Source organism: Nestor notabilis, unplaced genomic scaffold (assembly GCF_000696875.1).
Source record: "Nestor notabilis isolate BGI_N333 unplaced genomic scaffold, ASM69687v1 scaffold32202, whole genome shotgun sequence".
Taxonomy (NCBI): domain Eukaryota; kingdom Metazoa; phylum Chordata; class Aves; order Psittaciformes; family Psittacidae; genus Nestor; species Nestor notabilis.
This window is the reverse complement of record NW_009917519.1, coordinates 1-25718: the sequence shown is the minus strand read 5'-3', so window position 1 is coordinate 25718 and position 25718 is coordinate 1. Positions and strand designations below refer to the sequence as shown.

At 39.8% G+C, this 25718-nt stretch overlaps 1 protein-coding gene across 1 annotated transcript; it reads left to right on the top strand.

The window, feature by feature from the left end:
- The first annotated feature begins 2118 nt into the window (after nucleotides 1–2118).
- LOC104401630 (alpha-actinin-2-like) lies at nucleotides 2119–15970 on the top strand. The gene is made up of 9 exons (XM_010009276.1): nucleotides 2119–2286; nucleotides 3018–3158; nucleotides 3545–3727; nucleotides 4898–5032; nucleotides 5518–5697; nucleotides 6037–6183; nucleotides 13091–13156; nucleotides 14069–14227; nucleotides 15577–15970. The coding sequence occupies exons 1-9, from the start codon at nucleotides 2119–2121 to the stop codon at nucleotides 15733–15735; spliced, it is 1338 nt and encodes a 445-aa protein (XP_010007578.1). The 3' UTR covers nucleotides 15736–15970.
- The last annotated feature ends 9748 nt before the right edge of the window (nucleotides 15971–25718 follow it).

The window sequence follows — 25718 nt, the reverse complement described above, 5'->3', positions numbered from 1 at the left end:
ATATATATATATATATATTTGAAGTAAACTACAAGCCCAGAAAGGTGGTGGAGCAATGCTGTTTAATGCCACTTGATAATTTAACTTACAATTTTTGACCCATCGGTGCCCTTTGTAAAAGTTGTTTTAATAATATTGTTTTCCTACCTGTTTGTCCACAGCACATATGCCTGAAAGAAATAGGATAGCAGAGATCTTATGTGGAGTGACTGTACCTCTCTGGCAGAGCTGGTGGAGGAATGTTAGCATATTAACTTCCAGAACTTTGACCAGAGCTGGTACAATCGCTTTCACAGAAGGACACCTGTCCTTATCCTAATCGACAAAAGGAGATAAGTGATCCACTGAAGGAAAAATACAGTTTGCAGTACTCTCAAGGATGTGACCTGGAGTATATGGAAAAACACCCTGTCTGTATTTTGGTATATTAGATGTGGTGCATGAAAAGAGATCAGAATACAAATCTCCACATCCCATCCCCTTAGTAAGCCCATAGCTCACATAGCTCACATATCATCTAGTTATCTCAATATGCTATAATGAAAAAAAAACCAACAAACCAACTTCGAGCCAAAAACTCATAGCAGCAAACTATATCTCACCCTGTTTCATCCAAAACTCCGTGCTTCTGACATGAAATTCCTTAACAGAAAGATGGCTTTTGTTGCATCACATAAAGGCTTACAAAAAGGCTTGCTCCAAAGGAGGAGCAAGTTTTCAAGTTCAGGAGGCCTTTTATGGTATGACTTGCTGGCAGCTTTCTCCTTACGTGTAACAGTTCTCTTTTCACAGTTTTGGGTTGGTGTTGCTATTTTTTAAAATTGTTATGGCATTTTATTTTTACTTGGTTTAGCATTCTTCACTTTCAACAATCGATAGATTGCAGCACGTCTGAAGCCTCTTTTAACAGATAGGTTTACATACTGCTCAACTTTATCCCAACTAGATTGCTCTGACTGAGCTTAGAAGAGGACGCGTGGACACTGGCCCTGCCCTACAGTATAGCTTCACAGAGGAAAGCTACCTATTTTCTCATTTTGACCTCTCTAAGTTACTGGCAGAGTGATCTGTACATTCCTCTTGCCAATTGTCTAGAGAAGAGTGCTCAAAAGAAGGGAACAAATTCTATCTACACTTAATGTCTTGTTCAAGCCTTAAAGTAACTCTTAGCTTCATATTGCCACACTGTCACATAATCATAGAGTCTGCAATATTTAATACTGGGCAAAGGGTCCTTCAGGAGCAGCCAAAAGCTAAATTCAGTGGATGATGATATACCAACAAAAGCAGGCTTCCAAAGTGCCAAACACATATTATATTATGGTCATGATGGCTGCAGCAGAACCAAAGGGATTATCTGCCACTGAGGTAAAAAATTCAATTTGAGATAGACTTAGTGCAGAATCTCAGGGCAGAGCCTTAAAAAGTTATCCAGTCTTAGGCGGAATAGTAAGTTGCTTTCTGTCAGGATAATATAAGCCTATTAAGCAGGTGAAAAAGCATTGCTAACTGCTACATCCTTTGCGGGTGCGCTGATTCATGCTGGTGGCATACCTGGTCTGTTGATCCCTGTCTTCTGAACCAGCCAGTCCTGGAGTGTAGCTCTGTGGGGAGTTCCTGGAGAAGAAGATGAAAATGATTCTAAGTCTCAGATCTGTGCAGCTCATATTAGTATTGATACGCTTGTGAGAGAGAGATTATGCTTTGAATGCAACCTGCAGTCTGTTTCTCCATTAAATCATTTCAGCGCATATGAAGGTGGAAAGGATCATTGGATTATTTAAAATTAAATGTATGTTTCAGGCCAATTAATTGAAAACTGTCAATCTTCAGAAACTTGATAAAGCCCCAGACTGAAGCATTCTGTTCTTCAGGAGATCAAATTGTTTGTGCCACAGGAATAGCTGAGACAAAGATGGTTAGACACCTTAACTTTCTTTAATACCTGATGTCACAGATAGGTACTTGATTTTTCTCACAACAGAGGAGGCTAATCCTGTCCCTGCGCTGTGCTGCTTGACATGCTGAATGTCTAGATCACACACGTCTATACTGCCACACTTGCTTACCTAGAGGAGAAATATTGCAAAAAAGAGGGGAGGGGGAAGAATGTGGACAATGCAGCTGCTCCTGTCTTTCAGAAAGTCATACAGATTTTTGTCTTCACTCTTTCTTAGTGAACTGGACTACCATGATGCTGCAAGTGTCAATGATAGATGCCAAAAGATATGTGACCAATGGGACAGCCTGGGAACACTTACTCAGAAAAGGAGAGAGGCACTGGAGGTAAACCACATAACACTAATCAGCAGCTCAGCTGAGGCAGGGAGTTGGGGAATGAACCATTTGTTTCTGATTTGAAAACAGCACCACTGAGCATGCCCTTTGGAATCCAACCAACAGTAAATTCTTTCCTTGACTTTCCATTTCATTTTGGTGTGGTTTCATTTGCAGACTTGACAGTACTCAGCTGTCAGCGACAGTTCTAAAGAAACAACAAATGGCATGTCATTTGTACCACCACTCTTTAGGAATTTCGTGTCCAGCAAGGATAACAAAAGCCATTAGGCGCTTACCTTTTCATATTTGTCTGAGGTTAATCAGCAGCCAGCACTGAGTTAATTTTTCTGTAGTGAGTATTCCAAAGCACTATTCCAAAACCGTGTTCCTTAAGAAAAGAGGAAGTCACACACGTGTATGCCAAGATGGAAACCATATGTCTAACTCTTCCTTTCTATACTTACAAAGCAAGATTAGCAAATTTTAATTGATTTGCAAATAGTAGTTTCACCTGTTATCATTTTTATTGGTCATACACCCCTTTTAAGATGTTACGGCTGAGAGTATCTACTGCAATTAGTTCTATTGCCTTGAGTGAGAATCCTTAAAGCAGGTGGTGAAATCAGCCAACAGTACAGCCAGTTGCTTTTGAAGAGGCATGACTTTGTGCATGGGTGGGTATGCGTGTGGAGTCTTAGCCTGGTAACAAAGGAATGTACCTTTCCCAATCTGTACAGAGGACAGAGAAATTGCTCGAAACAATTGATCAGCTTCACCTGGAGTTTGCCAAAAGAGCTGCTCCTTTCAACAACTGGATGGAAGGTGCTATGGAAGACCTACAGGATATGTTTATTGTTCATAGCATAGAGGAAATTCAGGTAAATGGTTGTTTATTTTTTGGCATACAGTCATAGGGAAAACAAGAAAGGAAGCTTTTCCTTCTTGGAGAGTAGAATGCATGTAAGAAAAAGCTAAAACCTATCTGTCTTGACATTTTCTTTATGATAGGCAATGTTATAAACAGGGGGTTTCATTGGTATGAAAGAATATTCCAGAGATCATGGAAGAAGTGATAGTCCCGATAAAGTCAATGAGGAGTGTTTCATGAATGTATCTACCTGTATTATTTCCTGTATCTACAGGTACATGTAGACAGGGTGTTCAAAAGGCTGAGATAGGATCTGTGCTTATTTACAGCAAATCTTCCAGATATGGGAAGAAACATTAAAGTTATCATGCTTTCCTTCTCTGTTTCTGATTTTAGAGTTTAATCTCTGCACATGATCAATTTAAAGCTACTTTGCCAGAAGCAGATGGTGAAAGACAGGCCATACTGTCGATCCAGAATGAAGTTGAAAAAGTTATTCAGAGTTACAGCATGAGAATAAGCGCAAGTAATCCTTACAGCACTGTTACTGTGGACGAGATTCGTAGCAAGTGGGAAAAGGTAATGTATGCTAAATACATAAAAGATATTTTAACGTGGTATTCTAGTTTAGAAATAGTGAGAATACTCACAGAATTTTACACTAAATCTGTAAATTATTCTAGATCATCAGATGCCAGAATGAACTTTCTACAGTATCTTATGCTCTCCCTTATGTTTGCTAGGCTTGCTTCACAATATGCCTTGCTCCCATTACTCAATCATACCTATGTCATTTTTGGCTTTTTGGCAGGGCAAGAGAAGCATGAGTTAGGGCTAGTGCAAAGCTGGTGGCCAACCAGCAGGTGGGCCAGAGGGTGCTGTCAAAAGAACAGAAAATGACTGTGTTCTTTCTCTTGGTATGAACAGTAGTTTGTGTGTCTCTATCCAGCTGCTGCTTTTCATAAATGTAAAAAATTAACATCTTTGGGACCTTTAATGTTCTGTCCAAGTAGACTGAAATTAGCAATTACCTTAAGGAATTACTGAGGAGGGATTAAAGAGAGGCTTCTAGAGCAATCACACAAAGTTTATTTCATTTGGAACCAAGACAGGTAATATGCTGAAGGTAAATGATTGTGTAGAATGTATGAACTTAACAAATACATAAACTTACATGGACAATAACACACCTTCAATGGGTTATAAAAACAAAGCAATCAGAACTAAATTCAGAATCTCCCAGGTGATTCAGAAGGATAAGCCAAAAAAAAAAGCATTTGCAGTGTGTTAGAGACCTTCAGATATACATGATGGACAGAATGTGTCTCATGTTATCCTATTGTAATAGCTGTGCTCAAATAAAATGTTTTGCACTGACTTTTCTTAGAACTATTACTTGGACACTGAAAAATCACCCATGTTTCAAAAGAAAAACAAAGTAGCTGCTCTAATAGCAGTTTGAGTTGAGTAATTGTCTTGAACTTGAACCCAGACAGAGGTGAGAATGTGTTCTCTTTCCATGTCAGTCTCTCCGGTCAAGCTGTCCAAGAGCATGTTCGTTATTTCTTATGTTAGTACGAAACTGGTAAATAAAATAGTGATCATGTTTCTGGCTTGTCCTGATATCAACCTTCAGACTAATAAGAAAAAATAGTAACTGTAGACTTATTTGCTCCATTTGTTTTGCTTCACAACTATTTGCTTCTCAGTTGTGCCTACTTAACACTCAGTGCTTTCCCACTCTAACAGGTGAAGCAGCTGGTGCCTCAGAGGGATCAATCCTTGCAGGAGGAACTAGCCCGCCAGCATGCCAATGAGCGCCTGCGTCGCCAGTTTGCTGCTCAGGCCAATGTCATTGGGCCATGGATCCAGACCAAGATGGAGGTGAGTCTCAGACCCTCGCACAGAAGCTGATGAACAAAGTGGTTTATGATTTCTGATCTCTGCTTTATGTACAGGTCAACAGCAATCTCTATGATAGTTCACCAGCTGTTTGATTCTGAAGTATTTAGCTCTTCTTAAAACGATTTTTAGAACCATGGAAGCTTGTACAAGTAGTAGCTTGATGGTGAGCAGGAGATGTAGCTTTGAAAAATCGATTGCTAAACGATTACTATTTAGCTTCTGCTTTCTGTAAAGGAAAGATACCAGGATCACTGGGGTCTCAATACTAATTCCATAAATAAATCTGCCTCATTTATTTTGAAATACGTTTTCTACTGTAAAGTTTATCATCTTCACTGTATGAAGGTTTTATTACTATTGCTTCTTAGTATGAAAGTATTAAATATTATTGTGAACATTGGTCAAATTAGCAAATCTGAAGCTTAAACACTGTGGCTGGGGGGTGTCTTTGTTTCTTTCGACAGGAAATTGCCCGCAGCTCTATTGAAATGACAGGGCCTTTGGAGGACCAGATGAATCAGCTGAAGCAATATGAGCACAATATCATTAATTATAAACACAACATTGACAAACTGGAAGGAGATCATCAGCTTATACAAGAAGCTCTGGTGTTTGACAACAAGCACACCAACTATACTATGGAGGTAGCCATTTACTCCCTTTTGTACTTGTTAGTTTATTCTGCTCTCTTCTGCCATGTAACTGATTTCCCTGATCTGAAGAGTCTGCAACAGACGATGGACTTCTCAGAAGACCTGTTTTATTTTCACTTATTTTTACTTTTAGTGAAGAAGTACCCATTTAGAAACCATATTTTTAGGAAGGCCATTTCTATTTTTAATGATCTTTGATCATAATATAGAGTTAGTGGTACAAAACAGGTATCATAAACACTTAGAGCTGATTTTTTGCTTATTGTACTTTTTATACTTTTAGAAGAATATATTTGATTCTTTAATAAATCAGTATTTTCTCTCTCATAGCACATCCGTGTTGGATGGGAGCTCCTACTTACCACCATTGCTCGAACTATCAATGAGGTTGAGACTCAGATTCTCACAAGAGATGCCAAGGGTATCACCCAGGAACAAATGAATGACTTCAGAGCATCATTCAATCATTTTGACAGGGTACAGTACTCCTGCTTTTTCTTAACTCACAACATGCATTGCTCCCAAAAGCAAGTTTCTTTTCATTCCAAATGTAAGCCTTTTAGAAAACTGAAAATGTAGTTGCATGGTCTTTTTTTAAAAGAGAAAAGGAAAAAATCAGTTAACAAAGAATTGTCAGCCTTATGAAATCACAGCATTGTACAGATAAAGATTAATTTCTATTCTTTGATTGTAATGAAAAAATACAGTTTTGCTAATATGGTTAAGTATTTGTTCAAATAATAGGCAGAACTGGATCAATCTGTGCGGTTTGGAAAATAACATGCCCCTTTATTTTAAGGCAGTGCAGCATGTTCTGCTTGCCAGAGGCTTCCATCTCATTAAATTTAGCTGTAATCTGGATTACAGGTTTTTTTCTTTGCATCACAATTTTCCCCTAGAAGAGGTTTGTAGGGAATATAATTGGGGCACTGATAGCTGTGAAGGAAAATCCTTTTTATTTCTGGCTGCATGTGGGAAATAAGAGGTTGGGTTTTTTCAGTTAATCTAATCATGGATGAATAAAAGTAGGAATGAAAACACTACTGTAAAGCAACTCAACTCACTCCTTCTGTAAGTTATGCAGTATTCCTGGATAGAAGGTTAAAAAGATAGCTACTAATAGACACAATAGCAAAATACATGCAGACAGTGACCTAACATTCTAAGCTGGAGAACAATCTGTGCATGTGTTAGCTCTGCTGGCTCCGTGCTCACATGAACCCACCTTCAAACCAAGTTCACATTTCAAATACTGAAAAAGATTATCCTAATACAGCACCAGGCTGTGTCTTTTTCCCATTACAGATTCCTGAAGTTAGCAGACTGTGCTTAACCCCTAACTGTAATCATGATTATTCTGTAATCACGAGTCAGCTCCTTCAAATCATTTCAGGCTGTAGCAAAATGCCACTTTCTTTTCACTGTTGTCCTGTAAACAGCTCTACTCAAAATGGTTACCTATGCCTGGACTTCTACTTCATGTGCATTGGATGCTGACAGTCATAGTTTGCTAAATGTTCTTTAGAATATCCTTAATTGTTTAGAAAGAAAATCTTAATTGCCAAACCTCTGTTTTTGGAAGAAACACATAAGCATAGGAAAGGTTAGCTACACAGGAACCATGAACAGATGTTATGGAAAATCTTAATGTGAGTCTAGTGCAGCGTAATTCCTTCTTGTATTTTCTAAAAAAGCAGAAGATAGCATCACAGAAGCAGAGATAAATTTCCTAGGGTGGAAAGAAGTAGGATACTAAATGACTTTCCCAATGCACTGGAGCAGATAACTCCAGAGCAATTTGAGCTATTAAAAGCAGACAGAGTGCCAGGCCTGGACAAATTATGGTCCAGTATTTGAGAGACCCTATTAAGGGAAATCAGGGACTTTGCACAAAGATTTGACAGCTCCCCAAAGGTAAGGGCTGAATCCTAGTATATCTTACTCTAGATGGCCATTTCTAGCATCCCTGTGTCTTTGTTCATAGATGAATTCTCTGCCACGCTCGTGGAAAGGCTGGTTCAGTGGCTAAGGAGATGTTACAGGCATCTTTGGTGCCTCAGAAGGTCTTGAAGGGAGACGCTAAATCCTACACCAGTCAGCTCTATTGTTACGGATCTTTAGGCTTTGCAGATACAGTAAAAATTTGAGATAGTAAAGGATACAATAAAGCAAGGCAGGTTGTATTGCCTGGAAGAGAGTGCTCGTGTCACACAGCTGCAGGCAGGTTGGAGATGGGCTATGACAATAGCGCATAACACAGATGTGCTTCTCAGCTCCTAGGTCCTTGCCTAACCCTGGCTGCCTCCTTTCCTCTGCCTGTAATGAGTCATGGCTTCAGGCAGTGTCTGTTCTGCCCTTGCTTCTGTTGCAGGAAGCCTTAATGGCTGGGTCAGAAGTGAGAGATGCTTCATGGGTTTCTATGGCCTCAACAGCCTGGGCTGCACGTTTAGATGCAGACCTTACCTTCCCCCATGACAGATATAATCCAGAGACCTTAAAAAAGAGGCCTGGAAGGATCACGATAAGAAAAGGACCATTTTGCATATGCCCCCTTTAGTATACTCCTTCTCTTAGCATCAGACATGGAAAATTGGTCTAGAAGGATTTTTGCACTGACACAGTGCAACAATTACATTCTCAGTTAGCCTAATGCAAATTAAAGAAAGGAAGAAGGTAAGATCTAAAACCACTCAGCCATCAATCCAGGCTTTCTGCAGGGGACATATAGTAGAAACACTGATAAAAGAGAAACTGAAACTGATTAAATTACACTGTAATTTGATGGGCAGATGCGACTCAATCTGCAGAGGCCAGAAGGAGACATTGAACAAACCATGTTTGAGAGAGGCAGGCTTGTTTTTCATTTTTAGATCCTTCCTATGTCAGATGGAATTAGCAGTGTATGTGTTAAGTTTTGTTGCGCTTAGCAGTGTTTCTGAATGCCTGGCAGGGTTTAAAAAAACACACTGAAAGAAATGGACTTCTATTCACAGCGATGAATAGCCAGAAAAGATCCCAAAAATGAACACTGTCCCTGAGGAGTAGGCTTTAAATACCTAAGCACAACAGAATCACTTAGGCATTCTATAGTTCTGACTTCTGTGGCATTTCTCCAGTGTAAGACATACTTTAATGTTTGACTTTTAGTATGTGTTGAGGATGTGACCAGAGTAGTTCCCTTCCCCATTTTAAAGAACGTACTTTGGTAGACAATAAACCTAACAACTTCTTTTGCTTATAGATCTGAGGAAGGAATCTCTATCTTCCTCCCTAGGAAGAATATATAAAAAAATAAAAATCTTACAGTTCATAATCCATTATGGGGCTTAATTCTGCAGTTCTTAATCCTTTGAAAGAGAGCTAAATATCTGGGTGAATTGTTTTAACTGGCTTCTACATCTTAAATATCTGAAAGAAAACTATTCAGGATACAAGTGTTTTTGAGGGGGCTACATGCCTCTGACTCTCAAACTGCAGTAAGTGGGCACCATGCACATAAGAATTACACAGGCAGGAGGAGTTGTGTCTCTTTCAGTGCATCCACCAGCAGAGATGAGCTAGCACAGAAACCATAACAAGTTATCCTTGTTAAAGTCAGGTGGTAAATATGCGATCTCCCTTGGGTCAGGGGGGCAGCCCTCTAGGCTTCTGTGTTTCCAGCAGGCATGTATGCACACTGGTACCCCAGAGGTTGTTACTCCTGAGGATGCTGCTGCTTACCCACTACTCCTTGCTGGAGGCTGTGCCTGCAGGCACAATCTGGTTGTAGGTATAAATATAAATCTTTAGCAATGCGGGTTTTATTTCCTTCCTTAATGTGCCTGCATAGAGAAATAAAGTGAGACACAGTGTCTGAATCACAGAAGCAGTTTAGAAGTGTTCAAAATGGTGCATAGCTGAATAATGGGATGCAGACAAATTGGGACACCAACACAGGGACATTGTCAGTCACTGATCTCGAAGTCTTTTTATGCAAGGATTCCTTTTTCATATCCAGTATATTTAGTACATTCTAATAAGATTGCAAAGTATGTGACAAAGTATCTGCAACTGCTCTGCATGTAATATCCTAATGGCTGTTAACATATTCTACTATTGATTTTTGTGCAAACTACAGATTTTAAGTAGGAGCTCTGCATGCCAAATGATGGCATCATGCCACCCTATATTTTACTAACAGAAAAACAAGAGCTCTCTATTAAGGGAACCACGTGATCAGGCTTATGCAGGTCAATTAGTGTTCAGGAACCTGAAGGACGCGTTTTAAGAATGGATTACTTGGACTCAGAAGCTCACTTTTTTAATAGGGCCACATATAAATCACAAAGGGGGAGGGAAAGATTTCTGGGGACTAATAATGAAACAAGAAAAGGGCTTTCAGTGTTTTACTTTTTACTGGCAGGAAAAGATGAACAAAGCAAAGTTATTTATATGCTTTAAAAAACTGATTTCAGTGCTTAATGCTGGTCTGAAACAAAGTAAGTACAAAGAAACATTTCCCAGTGTACAGCACTTGCATGGACTTGATCTGTGCATTAACTGTAAAATACCATTGTATCCCATGAAACTGGTGCACTGCAAAGGCAAAGATGCCTTTTCAGGACATACATGATGCCAGTTAGAAAAAATCACTACAAGAATGTGAAAACCTGCTATAGTATGTGGCACAGCTACCTGGACCCTGACTGGGGAGTCTCACTTAACCAGATGATGGTTATGAGCTCCAACACAACCACTGCTCCTCTCCTGGTTTCTCAGTAGACCTGCTGGCCTTACTCCCATCTTCCTTTTGCTACCTGTTGCACAACTACTGCTGCCACGTGTGCCTGGTTAGGGAGCTCATGCACATACTGACCTGGGGTAGGCAAGTAGCTAATAGTTCTCTACCAACACCTGATAGATCAGGTCACCCAGTATATCTTCAGCTTTAGAAGTAAGGTAAAATGAGCTGACTTCACTCTTGGTGAGACCTGTCTCAGCCTGTCTCCTCCAGGATGGTTTTTGAGAATTTCAAGTCAGCCTAGATCATCATATTCAGAATAATTTATAGCAGGAATTATCTTTTAAGATGGAACTATTAAAGGAAAAAAGCTTCACTGTGATTATGGCTTTTAACTAAATGCAGCTCCAGTTTTGCAGCTTTGCTTTCTCTCTCATCAGTGACTTCCTGCTATTTTTTTTTATCTTCCCTTTATGGAGCTGGTGGAGGTTGATGCAGAGGGAGTCAATATAATAACAGCAAGATATATCAAAAATGCATGGTGTTATTAACTTTATGAAGTGCCACTTTATCCTTCTAGTATATTAAATAAACCCAGTGCATTTGTTAAAACTCCTATAATTTTAGTTATGCATAACTATATAGAAATTTTTAAAAATACATTTTTCATCTAGCAGGCAAATATGTAGCAGACGGAAAACATTGGATCTTCTCCAATCTGCCAGTCTGTAAAATCAATAAGGGTAATATTTAAACTTAGAATATCTCTTTAATTGTATTCATGCTAACTCAATTTGAAGTACACCACTGATAGGACACATTTGGTATGGACAGAAAGAAAAAGATGAGTCTGTTTTTAAGATGTGGGTTTCTTGACCTGCCAGATGGAAAATAATATTGGTTCAAAACAATGCTCCAGTTTCATGGAGTGTTACTTGGAGCCATTTAGCCTGGAATTCAATGGGGCTTTTTTAAAGTCAGTTTTCAAAGCAAAACCTTATGTATAGGTTATTAAAGAAGACAAATAACTGAAAATAAGTTATGCCAGTTATAAATCCATTTTGTACATCTACTGTCTTTTGAGATATGCATATTCAGTTGTTAAGTATTATCAATGGGGGGAAAAAATGTTTCACTCAGATTCAGTGATCTTTTTACTGCATCTCACACACACTATATGACAACAGAAAATGAAGGAAGCAAATGGCAATTCAGTGGAATAAAAAGTGCCTTGTCAGCAAAAATGTTAAAAAAGGACCTGTAGAGGAAGCGTAGTTTTAACTCTGTAGTTGAAGTAAGGACCCTCTTCTACTAAGAAAAAAACTAAATCACGAAGCTGCAAAAGTAGTATCCTTTTTAGGTAATTCATTGCAATATATAGAATGTTCCTTACTAACCAACTAACCTGATCTGTGGTTTTTCTTTCTTTCCTTTCACTTTCCCAAATGCATGCACCTGTGATGGGATGCTAGGATGAATCTGACAATCTGCATTCTGATGAATTTAAAGCCTGCCTCATCAGTCTAGGACAGGTTGGAAATGACCTGCAGGTAGAGGAAACTGATATTGTTCTGTTTGCAGATATATCAGTATAGTAACAGCCAAAGAGATTGTGGGTTTAAATTCCAATGTGCTGGTCATAATACTTTGAAAAGATCCTGCCCCTGGGAAGACAGCTAGATTAGATGGACTGTCAGCATTACTTGGAGCCATATTTTTCTATGCATTTTTCAAAGACCTTTCAAGTTGTTTCTTTTACTTAGTTTGAGATGGTTTATTTGGAATCTACTAGGTAACTCGAGGAGCTCCTACACTTCTTGCACTCAGACTTTTGCTATTTTTTCCTTTCCTCAGGCTCTGTACAAGCTCTCTGTTGCTGTCTCCTGATTTAGGATGACACAATTCTCCCATAACAGCTACATTGTATCACAACACAGAAGAAACATTTATTTACTTCCTTACTAGAGTGACATTTAATAGGAATGCCACAGATAAGATACTGCCTGGAAAATAAGCAACCTCCTTTTATACAAGGTCTTCAGCTGTTCTCCTTCTAAGTCTTGGAAGTCTTTAAGCCAGTGTGCACATTTCTCTGCTGGAGTCCAGGTCTTGCAGTCAGAAGGAAAATCCCTGTACTTCCCATATGTCAGCACACAGCTCTCATAATGTACCTACCTTAGCCTTGGAGTGGAGTATTTGAAACAGTCAGTGACACACTGTTTTCAGACTTGGTTTTAACTATACTTTTAGCCACTACAGCATCCCATGCAGAACCTTCAAAGACATTTCATATTAGGGAGGCAGCTTGAGCATCTCCTGAATTTGACTAGTTTAGTAACAAACTTTTCTCATTCCCCTTCTCTTTATCTTCTCTGGTTGTGTTTTCCGTATTGTCTCCTTCACCTCCTTTTATCCCTTATCTCTCCCCTCACCTTTCCTGCTGTTACTTTTTGTGGTGAAAATGTCTGTTTCTTGTGTGTAACATGTTAGTTACTTCTTCCTCCTTTAAAATTGATGATGATTCCGGTGACCTGCTTGGGCAATATCAATGAATATGTTCATACACTGGATCAAATATGCCAATGGTCTAAACTCCTCGTCTCTCTGGAAATTGGATTCTTCAAACCTTCCCTTCTGTATTCCTTACGTTGTTTTGGTCAATAGAGGAAGAACGGATTGATGGACCACGATGATTTCAGAGCTTGCTTAATTTCAATGGGTTATGATTTGGTATGAATTTTAAGAAACAATGGCAAATGATTCTGCTTACAGTTTATAACATTAATCAGAGCGGCGCTAAAGCTGATTTGAATTGGCATATTACTAACAATTTAATTTACACTTTAGAGATACTAGTTTCTTGTTTCTTTGGCTTTTCTCTATTTTCAAATGGTGAAAAAAGAAAATTAGAAGTAAAACTAGACACTTGAAAGCCATATTCTATGGTTCACTGCATTGCTCTTTGAATTAAGGAAACTTTAAGAGTTGAAATTAACAGTTAGTAATTTTTTTTTTTTGCTTTCTCATTTTTTATCTGCCTGAGGAAGAATGAGTTTGATGCTGTTTAATTCTCCTACACTAGCTTCGGGGCTTGCATTTTCTTTCCTTCACTTTTTTTATTCTAAAATTTCACCCCCAAATGCACCCTTTTTACTGGAAAAAAGGATTAGCCTTAGTTGATCTGTCCTATATTTGGAATGAAATTTTCAGAATTGTTTCCCTTCTAGACACACTGAACTAAGAAGTAAGTACACTGCTTCTTAGGCTATTGTTTCACTTCCCTCTGCGGTACCTAAATTACAGTGGGTTTAGGATGGGGTGGAAAATTAAGTGTTATATTAAAACAGGCTAAACAGGCACTGAGGGAGGCTGGGAGGGGGGAGAAGTTGCAGAAAGTTAATTGAAAGAGACATACTATGTATTTAGGACAAGGAGTACATTTTTCAAAAGCACTGAGTTCTTTTTACAAAAGAGGGGTGGGTATTGAAGATCCCAGATTTCACTGACATTTATGTTCCTAAGTCAGGAAGATGCTCTAAAGACTTTGTAACCACTGGTCCCTACTGGTTCATGAGAGACAGGGGCTGTTTGTGACTGATGTTATGGTGACCATTTTTTTTCTTGTTTTGTATTCTGTGAAAGGGTGAAGCTGAGTTTGCCCGAATCATGTCTCTGGTTGACCCCAATGGGCAAGGAACTGTCACTTTCCAGTCCTTCATTGACTTCATGACCAGAGAAACGGCAGACACAGACACGGCTGAGCAAGTGATAGCTTCCTTCAGAATCCTGGCTTCAGATAAGGTCAGTCATCGTGCTGCTGTCTGAGAGGATTCAGTAGCTCTCCTATTTAGCCCTTCTTTGCTGAAAGCCACACAAGCCTTTTAGTAAGAGTGAAGCTTTGTTTTCAGGTTGTAAGACTTCAGAGAAAGCCCTTGCCTTTTCTTCTTGTTTGGAAACAAGACTCTTAGCTGAAATAGCTGCAGAATTCAAGACTTGGTCTGTATACCCTCATGTCCAAAGAGGCAACATAAAATTTGACATCTTAGACAAGACTTAGGCAGTTTGTCTGTATAACGGATATATTGTATATCAGGTTGTTTCCACACAACAGCCTTGATTAGAGGGGAAATAATTTTGCCTTTTGTGATGTTGTCTGGATGTTTCAATGCAGAGTTTGGCTCTCCGGAACATAGCCAGGGTCAGTTGCACAAGACTACACCTAATGGTGAACCATGTTGCAACCTAACAGCTCATTCAACAGGGCGATGCAATGTGGTGTACCCCTACCCTAGGAGGAGCAGGAGGAGAAGGAGGCCTCCTCTACTAACTGGGTTCATGGAGGAAGCTTTGAATTTGGCGTACTTTCCTTCCCACAGCCAGATCCACTGCTGAATGAGTGGTGTATGAAGATGAAAGGGAGGATAATGGCAACACAAGAGCTTCTGAAGGAGTCAGGGCCATAAACAGTGCTGCCAGGAAACCAATTCTGTGCTACGGAGAAAGGAGAGATCACAGCAGCCCTATTTGCCCAAGCTCGCTCTATTGATTTTCTCCTTCTGGCAGTTTGTATTGATTTTGTGATCCCAGTTACTGTGGATCACATTTTGAATTCCAGACATGTTCTTAGTAGCAATTCATGTGGAAGGTGAAAGCCAAGGTCTCAGGAAAAAACAGTTTTCATTACGTTGCTATTTTAAATAATGTCAAGTCTCTTAAACAGGAGGGTATCTTTCATATCATAAATACAAACCATTAAAAGCAATAATTCATCTTTATTGCAAATATATTAGGACCTTAAAGCTAACAGGATCTAACTGAAAATGTGCCTGTCCTGTTTCTGGAGAAGGGGCAGCAGTGTGCTTTGGAGATACGGACTAGCTATCCATGGATGGATGAGCTGTCTACACATGGCTGCACGCTGCTTGGTAGCTAACATACACAGACACGTAGCCTTAGACTGGATTTTGATCTAATCAGTTTGTTGGTAGGATATTCCCCTTCAACTAAACATCAAGGATGGAATTTACTGAGGAAAATATTTGGTCTTAGAAAAACAGACAGGATGTCCAAGTTTAATAGTCACAGCTACAGAAAATATTTTGTGTCTGAAGAATACATACTGAATTTGTCAATCCTTTCCCCCTTCCCAGCCTTATATCCTGGCAGATGAGTTACGCCGAGAGCTGCCTCCTGAGCAAGCTCAATACTGCATCAAGAGAATGCCTCCGTACACCGGCCCAGGTTCTGTTCCTGGGGCTCTGGATTACACCTCTTTTTCATCAGCACTGTATGGAGAGAGCGACCTCTGATTCTGTAATTGGCCGTCTTCACAGTAGACAGTAAAAATACCCACCTTATTGCCCAGATTGCTTCTCAAAAGCTTTGACAAGCTGATTTAAAAATGAGTTTTACAAATACAGTAGGTACCGTCAGTGTAAAGTGCTAGTAACTAAAGTAACTATTGTATATTAAAGTGTGCAGCATGCTAGATTTCTGCATTGTTGGTTTTAGGTTGTCTGTCCTATACAGTGATAGAAAAAACATATAAAAAAATTACAAGATGTTAACTTTGAAATATCCATTCAGAAAATAGAATGTAAAACCTAAAAGTATTGAGACTCACAAAATATTTCTCCATTTTCAAAAGGTTTCAATGCCATACGCGCTTCTTCTACAATGTTCATAAAACTATGTTAGAAGTCATGCTTTTTTCTTTCGTAGAGCAATATTATTTTCCTCTAATGATTTCTGATTTTGTATGCTTCTACTGGTGGAATTTAATAAAATAGCAAAATGCAGTTTTTCAGGGAAGAAATGTATCAACCAAGTAAACTACTTAATTGCAGAAATAATCCAGAATGCTATGCTTTTGTCTCTTAAAGATGGTTTTATCATATTACAAAGAGTTGTAATATAGGGGAGAAAGCTGATTAAATTGCAGGTTTAGAGTTCTGTAAGCAGTACTTTTCTTTAAGGCCTTTAACTTTTACATTTGAGGGAGTACAACTTTTATAATCTGAAATAATAAGGAAGCTAATTTCATGTGAGCTTTTTGTTTTGAAACCCTCATTTTTGTCTGTGTTGGACAGTCTTTGTTTCTCAGTATAAGAAAGTCAGTTCCTTGTTGTATCAGTGGGCAAGATTCACCTCTATCCTGCATACTGCAAAATCCCATCTGAGCAAATGTAGTGTGGTTGTCTTGCAGCTTTAACTGTTCAGTGCTCGAGTTTCAGTTTGTCTTGAGTTCTCCAGGATCGCAGGCAGTTCTGTCTGTATTATGCTCCTGTGCGCTAGTTGTTTACTGTTTTTTTGTTTTTCCATCTTGAGAAATGACAGAGAAATAAAAGCAGTAACTTTTTTACTTGAATCCTACCGACACTGAGGAAATGCAATGTAATCAAACAAAACCATTTACAAATGGTGATGTGAGCTGTGCAGCCCAGTGCTATTAAAGCAATGATGTGCCTATTAAATAAAGTATGCTTTTCAAAACCTTATGGGAGTCTGTCATTGGCAGTTACCTAGTGGTTCCCTCCAAGAACTGGAAATACTTCTGAACATTAAAGGAGGTTTCAATCTTTAAAAAAAAAAAGGCATGTCTTGCATTTCTGTACACTCTGTTTGTATGAACAGTTGCTGCATGCTGGAGGGACAGGTATGACTTCAGGAAGTGAGGTGGAACTCGGAATGCGTGGGACAGAGTTTCCATTTAGGTCACCTGAGCACAGATGTCGGTAGCTTGTTAGTCTTGTAGCTTTGATTGATTTCAGTAAGACTTAGGCACTAATGCTTTTGAAGATGTTGGCCTTTTCTGTATCTCTCCTTTTACCCATGTGCAAAAGTGATGTTAAATATGCAACGATGTTTTAATGGCCTTTGCTTTAAAATCTATGAATGGGAAGCACTAAAACTTTGTGTGTGATTTCAGTTCTGAAAGAGGCATCCTGCAGGTAAGGTACATGGGATGGCAGCAATTTCAAAACAACCCTGGAGGAGACAGGCAATGACCAAATGCCTCTTCCTCCTCCACCTTGTGTCCAATGACTAGCAGAGGACTTAGAGAAATACTAGGGCTAGAACCACATCTCCTACAGTGCATGTGCAGCCTTGCACACAGCCAGAAGCTGCTGCTGCCACTGCTGATACTGACATGTGCAGTGCCATCTCTTTTTGTGATGACAGTGCCCGTTCAAACTAAGTGGGGAAGCTCTGCCTTAAACCAGTGGCATTTACAGCTAAATGATTGCTGGACAGGCTGAATCATATTAAGAAATAAATCTCTTTATCTCTCATTGAAACAGTTTAATCCAACTGGAAGAATAAAACACTGAGCTTCCAACCATGGCACAAAAGCAAAATCTCAGTGCTACAGGCAGGATTATGCTAAAAATTGGCATAGAGACAGTTTATACCTGACACCTCTATTGGGTGTCATTCATACTCTCTACCTGCTAGTTTTTATATTGTGATATTCTTCCTAATTTTGATAGTATAGAAGAGACTTCTAAACTGCTCCTTTAGCTAAATGTTCTGTTGATCAAAGAATGTGAGAGATAATGTTATCAGCAGCAAGAGAAAAAGACTTTCGCAAAGTAATTTTTTCATTCCTATATCAGGTTTCTAATTTCTAAAGTAGAGGGAACAGAACCAGTGGCAGAGAGCTGCAAGGATTTATTCTCCATCTGTACTTGCTATACCATACTTCTTACTTCGTATTTATGAAAGTAATAAATATGGCATATGGTGAAAGATGGATGAATACATCTTTCACATTAAAAAAATATGTATAATAAGGTTATTTCTCCCAGCATCAATTATTTTTAGGGTAACTAGATTAAATAAGTAAGCTGTGCTATTATACCCTGATTTTTTCAGGTTCTTTCGTCAAGTTTCAGGGCTATGAGCTTAACAGAGAGTTTTTCTTTTCTTCTGAGTTCCATTTTCAGCAGATGGCATTTGCATTTTTCTGTAGAATCACTCTGATCACATTTGGAATCAATGCAGTGGCATTTTCTGTCTACGTAGTTCTGGCAGCAAACTAGCTTTTTACTGTAAAAAAGGAGCACAGTATCAGCACAGTAACTGAGCCCAAAGATAAAGGATACAGGAAAACTGACAGTTCAAAGCTGGATTTTATTTCTATCTCTTTATAAAATGTGCGATTCCTTCCTAATTTTAAGCCAAGGTGGGGGCTGCCACCACAAAGGACAACGTCTATCTCCACTTTTTCCGTGATCCTATTTATTTATAAATAGAGCAGTTCCCTGGTCCGGTTACCCTGCTGGCTGGGAACATACATCCAGGGCACTGAGAATGGCAGATTATCCCCTCCAGCAGCAGCCTGTATTTACATTGCCTTAAAGTGATGGTGTATCTGTGGAATTGGGTACACAGCCGCATACTTTCACTGGAAGTCCTTTATTATTCACAATAGAAGAATGTTTATGTGTAGACAACAAATCTTGAGCCAGAACCAGGAATACCACTCATTTCCCTCATGAAGTAAGAGAGCTACATTAAACGACAAGCCCAGTCTTTTCAGTATATAAGCTTGACAAGGATTTTATATTCTAAGCTTCAAAAGAAATTCCTCTGCCAATTTGCTAGGTTTTGGAAAATTTCATTAGCATTTGTAATGCTGCTTTGCACAAATTTATTATCAGCATATTACTTTAATTACTTGGAAATCAAGTACATGATACGAATGTCCTGAGGGGATAAATCTCCTGAGGCTATTATAACACCCATCCAGCCCTCATCTACTTGCCTTATCTACTGGCTGTTCTGTTTCAAAACCTGGCTGGTTTATTTGGCCCCAACTAATGGAAACTTTATTCCCTTCAAGACAGTTGTTAATGCTTCAAGTGAAAAATGCCCTTGAGCACTGTCCTCAGAAGGGCAGGTTATCACATGTGCTCTCCTGAGCTGGAACCTTCCAACTGCCCAATGGCTACCTGTGTCAGCAGCTCAGGTATATAGACGAGCTCTGCAGGCAGACCACAGACACAGAAAGTCCTGCTTCATGTTTTAGCTAGTCTGCTGACTACAGGAAATGTTTGCATATATTGCCAGCAAGTCTTGTCTTGATTTGGACTGAACTGGCAATATAGGCACACCAAATGAATATAATTTGAAGAAAAAAAACACCACAGCAAAGCCTAGAATGGCTATATCGAACATCTGGTTCAGACTTGCATCCTGGCTCTGACAGTTACCAGTAGTAGGCACAATGGGAAAGTATAAAAGCGAGGCAGCGTGTGGCCATGTATACCTAGAAGACTCTCTAAGCCTTCAGTAATTTGTAGGTCGGGAAGTTGTGGAACACTGTGTACCAATGCCAAAAATTTAGCCTGTTTTTTTCTGCTAAAGCAGTATCTTCTCTGAGCGCTCTTTTTGTATTCCTCTCAGCAGGGCCTACTCCTATAAATTCTCCAGCAAGCTATTTGATATGCTTAAAAAGGTCTACTCTTTGTCCCTTTACCTTTTGCAAACTGTTCTTCACACTCTTTTTTGTTTCCCTTATTATCGCTTAGACTTAACCTGCCAGAATTTATAATCCTATTTTCCCCATATGGACATGATGCCAGCTTTCTGAAGGGTGCTTGCAAAATGCAGGCAGTCCAAGAGAGATGAAGTTTTACCTCCCGTGAGATCAAAAAAAACCAAACAAGCAAACAAAAAAAACCAAACCAGTTTTAACGAACTTCTTAGCAAACCTGATTATTTAAATGAAAATCAGACACCAGTAATGTTTAGTGGATGCCCAGGTAAGCATGATGAATATATTTGGCAGACACAATGCTGTCGGACATTACATCCCTGAGGTCCTACTTACTGACATTGTGATTAAACCAAAGACAGAATTTAATATTGTACAACATGCTGATTAACAGTCTTGCTGTTATTTGTGCATCATCTTGGGACAACACTCCAGGGCAGTTCCAACTCTTAGCTTTGTTACTTGCTAACAGAAGGTGACAAAGCCTGATTGCCACAGCAAGCTGGCAAGCATCCAGACTGTCCAGCAAACACTGTTGCCACTTGTTGGAAGTAACAACTCTGTCATTATCTGAAGCAATTTGTGGGAGAGGGGGCTGAACTGTTCATATTTTGATATAAAAATGTACAAGTATATATATTATTTATATTTATTTATATTCTTTAGCCATTGTACTATTGTTTCCCATTTTTCATTTCAATGTAGTTGCATATTTACTTGTAAGAAGCTGAAATTATTCATTCTTCTCCTTAACCAATACATTTCTATCAGCCACCTTAACTTAAGAAGACTGCCCCAACATCACTCCGAATTAAGTATTTTGATTATGCTTGTGCAAAGCCCTTCCTTCCATCAAAACTGAGTAACTGGCTTTTTCAGTTTATTTCAGCACGAAAATCCAAAACCATTCCATTACAACTGACTCCAGCTGACCACCCTGCCACTCTCCCTGTTCTTGGGCAGGTTTTTTGTAAGATTCATTGTTCCTTCCAGCCAGACCAAGAGACCAGATGGCCTAGTTGGCTGTATTTGCAGAGAACAACTGGAATAGCCGTAGCGGAATAAATATTCTGCCAAAATCCTTTGGAATAGCTCCTTATGGTAACACCTAACTTGGAGCCATTACCCTTTCTTTTAACAGTGGCATTTAGCTGAAGTGCTGCTCCGCAGACAGGATTGCCATTAGCAGTGGCATCTCCCTCCCTGCAAGTGTTATTGCCTCTTAGATTGCTTTCCCTTCTAACCCAGTCTGCAGTCCCTTTCTGTGACTGCCCTTTTCCCACTTCCAACAGCTGTCCTTTAGAGGTTAAATGTTCCTGACTGGAGATGTTAACTTAAATCTAGTTTAATGATCTCAAGGCTCCCTTATATCCGATTTGTAAAGGAGACACTTTATTTCTACTTGATCAGAATGGAGTTATTCTTGATTTGTACTAAGGTGATAAATAAAGTATTATTCCCTTTGGTTTTATTTAAAAAAATATTTAATGTATTTCTTCATATATTAAGATACACAAGACCTTCAGCATTAAGGTTCTTTTCTGTATGGTAAGTTTATATTGTTATACCACTTGCATATTTCTTTCATTTCGTGTTTTGATTTGAAAACAATTTTCTTTCTTCACGGTTAATATTTCCAGCAAAAGCAATTCTCTAGAAGGGTTCATATTTCTGGAACTGGTTCCTTAAACTTGTTTTGTAGCTCATGTCTGGGACTCAAATCCTTGCCTTCTGTCACCTTGCTCCTGACCTCATCAGATTCCTGCTCGCCTCTCTGTTTCTGCTCTTCTACCTAGAATGAATTGAACGCGAGAGGTGAGAGCATTGCTCAAGCCACTCTGAAGGAAGTTTGAGGGTAGAGAAAAAGTCACTGCTATGTCTGTTTATAAGCAGTTTTCACAAAGGGTTGAAGCCTATCAGGTTAGACTTTAAAACAAACTGAATGAACTGTCCAGTCCCAAAGTCCTTTAAAGGAAAGAGGATTGCCTGTAAAACATGCTTTTCTTACAGATAGTTGATAATATACACAATTGTTTCTACATGTGGGTCAGAGAAAGCCAAGTAGGGCACTGGTCTTTCAAGGTATTTTACACATAAGGGTTTTCTCTGCCCTTGTGAAAAATGTGAAAAGATTCACTGTTCCATGAAAACAAGCTACATTAATAAAGGCTGTTCAGACCCTGGAATGGAGTCATGACTGACAGCTGGGAGCGCTGCCACAATCTCTCCAATGCCATGCACGTCCAGTGACCTGTGCATGTCGGTCTTCTCTGTCCTGTTGTTCTGTCTGCACTACCAGGATGCAGATGGCTGCATTACTTGGCTATGTCTGCACTTCTCATGTTGGCCACCTTTCCAAGTTCACCACACCTTTCTATAGTCTTCCTCATGAGACACATTTTCATAGGTCTCAAGCTGTGTTGGATACAAACTGATGTTCTTACCAGGTGAGGTGTGATTCCATTTACAGCGCACAGGCACTTCTTGTGACTGTATCTCCGACCTAGTCCATCTGTTGGTAAGGCCGTAAGAATACCAGCAGACTCCAATTGCCCTCAACAGCTACATATCGGACCTCTACCCCTGCACCTCCCACCCATTAGCCACAAAGATTGATTTAACTCAGGCCCTAATCCTCCTTCCTTGCTGTGCTGTATGCATGCTACATCCTGCATAGCCTACAAGACTATGTTCTTCCTCGACCTTGGACCTGTCTCATGGCTATGGAATCTAAAACATACCCAAAAGCTAAAAGAGTATGCTAACCCCCATGTTTGATCTTGCACACACGTGAGGTCAATATGCCATTTGAATACACAAATGTGCAAGTAGAGTAACGAACTGGTGAACCAGATCCTTGGCACTGGAAGAAAGAATCAAAATATGAAGAAGTCTTTGTTTGCTTCAAACACTTCCTGGTTTTAAAAGATCTGTGAGAGTTAAGCTGTGTGTGGGAGGAGCTGGGGAAAGTGGTAGTTTGAAAATAGCTTCAAATACACTTGAAATACCAGAACATGATCTGACTTAATTGGGGTTTTTTTTTTTGTTTGCATGGTTTTTGCTTGTGAAGGATATTTGGATTTATGGTTTAGTCCTGTAGCAACTGGGAAGATGTTAGCTTCACTGTAGCATGACTTATAACCACCTTCAGAAGTCAGGATTCTCACCATGATGACAGATGTTTGTATGATATTTGAATAGGACTAATTTCCAACAGTTTTAAGATCAGGTTTCTCAGATGTGGGAGTGATGACACCTTTGTGTTCTCCCTTCCTTTAGGCCATTGCCCCAGCAACTCTAAGCTCCTCCTGGTGTTACTCTGCATGTATAAAAGGGAACAGTATTTTTACAGCCTAATTTAGTAAAATAAGAACAACAGTCCCTAAAACAGAGAAAAAGCATTTTTCAAGGTTAAGGGCATGCACACTGCAAATCCTTGAAGTTTTCCTGCAAACGCACCATGTAGTAGCACTTCTCAAAGAAATAGTTCAAAAATCTTAGTACTGCAGGTGTCTGGCAGCCTCAGCATAGGGATACGCACCAGGATTCTTAGCACTATGCAGTGCTGTTGTCATTGAAAGTAAACCAAGAAAATGGACCTCAGATCCTCTAACACTGCAAAACATAGTGAGGCTGAAGTTCTGTGTTGATACTCACTTTATTGGGTGATCTGGTGCAATAATCGCTACCTTTAACTGCTCATTCATCTTCCTTTCACCCTCTAGAGTGTGCCTTGCCTCAGTTGTGCTCACTCAGTTGCCTGTACAATTCCATTTTCTCAAGCAGATTAAACAGTCTGAGGCCAGGCGGCTGCTGCCCTCTCTTCCTGCTGCTGCTCCTACGTCAGCTCTGAAGATGGCTCAGCTGCAGAAAAATTGGATCAGAGACCCGTTCCCACTGTTCCTGTTCTTCCTTCTTTAAGGAACAATTGTGTTCAAGGGCTAGCATCTGCACAAAGGCATGGAGATAAGAGATTGGTGTAAGGTGGGATTTGGGACTGACTTTTCACAGCAACACACAGTCAAACTGGCTCAAACAGGTTGTGAAACTGCAGAGTAAAAGGAGTATGTGAAATGATCCTTTTCAAAAGCACCTTCAAATTTTCTGCTTGCCTTTTTTTTTTTTTTCCTCTCCCACTGACCTACTTTGCAGTAGTTGCACAAACAACTGCATCGGCACACATAACAACGTGCTGAGATGTGGTACAAAGATCTGTCACCACAAAGCAACTGTGGAGGCAGTGAGCATTGCTGACAGAGAAAATTTTCATAGCATTATGTGGCATGACAAAAAGGTTGCAAGTTGTCCAGAAGTCAAGCAACAAGAAAAATACACACCCTGAAATCTCTGAATGAACAGTTATCAAAGCATTGCCCATCTCCCTAATGTATACAAATTATGTATGAGAAGGATAAAATTAAGCACACTCTAGGAGTACCTGACTTTTACTTCTGTGCAGTGCATTCCACTTCTGTTGTTAGGCTTTGGAAGTTTGTAAGTTTCCAGACCTTCACATCTTGCACTGGAATTCTGGGGCACATTTTTGCAGTGGGAGCTTAGGCTGACCACTGCAATGGCTTGCCAAGAGGCAAGGTCTGCTCTACAGCAGTGTCTCCTGGCATTCAAAACCAGTGCATGGCCCCTAGAACTGATGTTGGGCTAATATCTATTTGATTCAGACATATGCATTAGTTGAACATAAAGCTACATTTTTCATATGTAACTTGCACCGCCACTGACCAAAGTAACAGTTGATCATAAAAGTTCCTAAGGTCACATTGTACTCAGCAGGTTTATAACCAACTGTTTTTGCATCCCAGAAGAAAAATCAAGAGTAAACATTCAGCCTTCAGGAATCACCTAAAGGCTTTTAACTCATTTTGAGTCCCCTAAACATTTTCCAGGGAAAATGCATCTTCACCTGCAGTATTCACTCTGCTTAGCATATTGAACCAGCCAAAGACAACAGAAAAGGCTGGTCAATAATCCATTTCACAGACTTCCTTCTTCTTTTTGTATTTTGAACACTGTACTAATTTAAATGGCAATGCTGTTCATGTGTATTACAGGCTTTTGATATATTAACACTGTAAATGAGAGCAGCAGTTATTCCCCTGACCTGTTGTGACCCTTGGCAAGCAAGCATTTGCCAACACACGGCGCAGTGCCTACACACAGCTGTAGCAGGCAGGTATTTCTTTCTTTGAAAATGCAAGTCCTCAGATAGCAAGTTGAAACGATACACCATCAGAAGCGAAACTCTTGCGCCAAAATAACGCACATTTTACTTGTTTTGTTCAGCTGTCAAACGGTGCCGTTATTTGCTCGATTATATTAGTATAAACTTGTTCCAGCTATACATGCCATCAACGCACACCCATAAATCGCTGGCAAGCCTATTTCCAGTTTATGCAAGGCGTATTTACACCCGTTTCCCCAAAACACTAACTTTGTCTTTAACCCCAACAAAAGTGCCGTTGGCACTCTAAAGACTTCTCCTCCTAGATGAGGGGATACTTTTTTTAGCCCTGCCTGGCACCAAATCACTCGCCAGTAACTGCAGGGGCATCTAAAGCCACCGACATCAAGCGTTAGCGGGGTTAGTTGGAAGACCAGGCTTATGCTTTCCTCATCCAGCCCGAAGTTCAAGAGCTGCTGTCCTCAGGCTGCAAAAAAAAAAGCAAACCACCTCCTAGGGGGAGCCTTCCAGCTCGCTGCTGCGGCTGTCGGCCCAGCGTCAGCGGGTACCTCTGCTCTCCGGCCACGCCTGCCCCGGGGCAGAGGGCTCCGGCC

Bases quoted from the DNA above. Each gene is read 5' to 3' on its own strand.
- LOC104401630 (XM_010009276.1), top strand. From the start codon at position 2,119: ATGCAGCTGCTCCTGTCTTTCAGAAAGTCATACAGATTTTTGTCTTCA. The intron at 5,033-5,517 runs GTGAGTCTCAGA...TTCTTTCGACAG, and splicing joins GGATCCAGACCAAGATGGAG to GAAATTGCCCGCAGCTCTAT. The intron at 13,157-14,068 runs GTATGAATTTTA...ATTCTGTGAAAG, and splicing joins TTTCAATGGGTTATGATTTG to GGTGAAGCTGAGTTTGCCCG.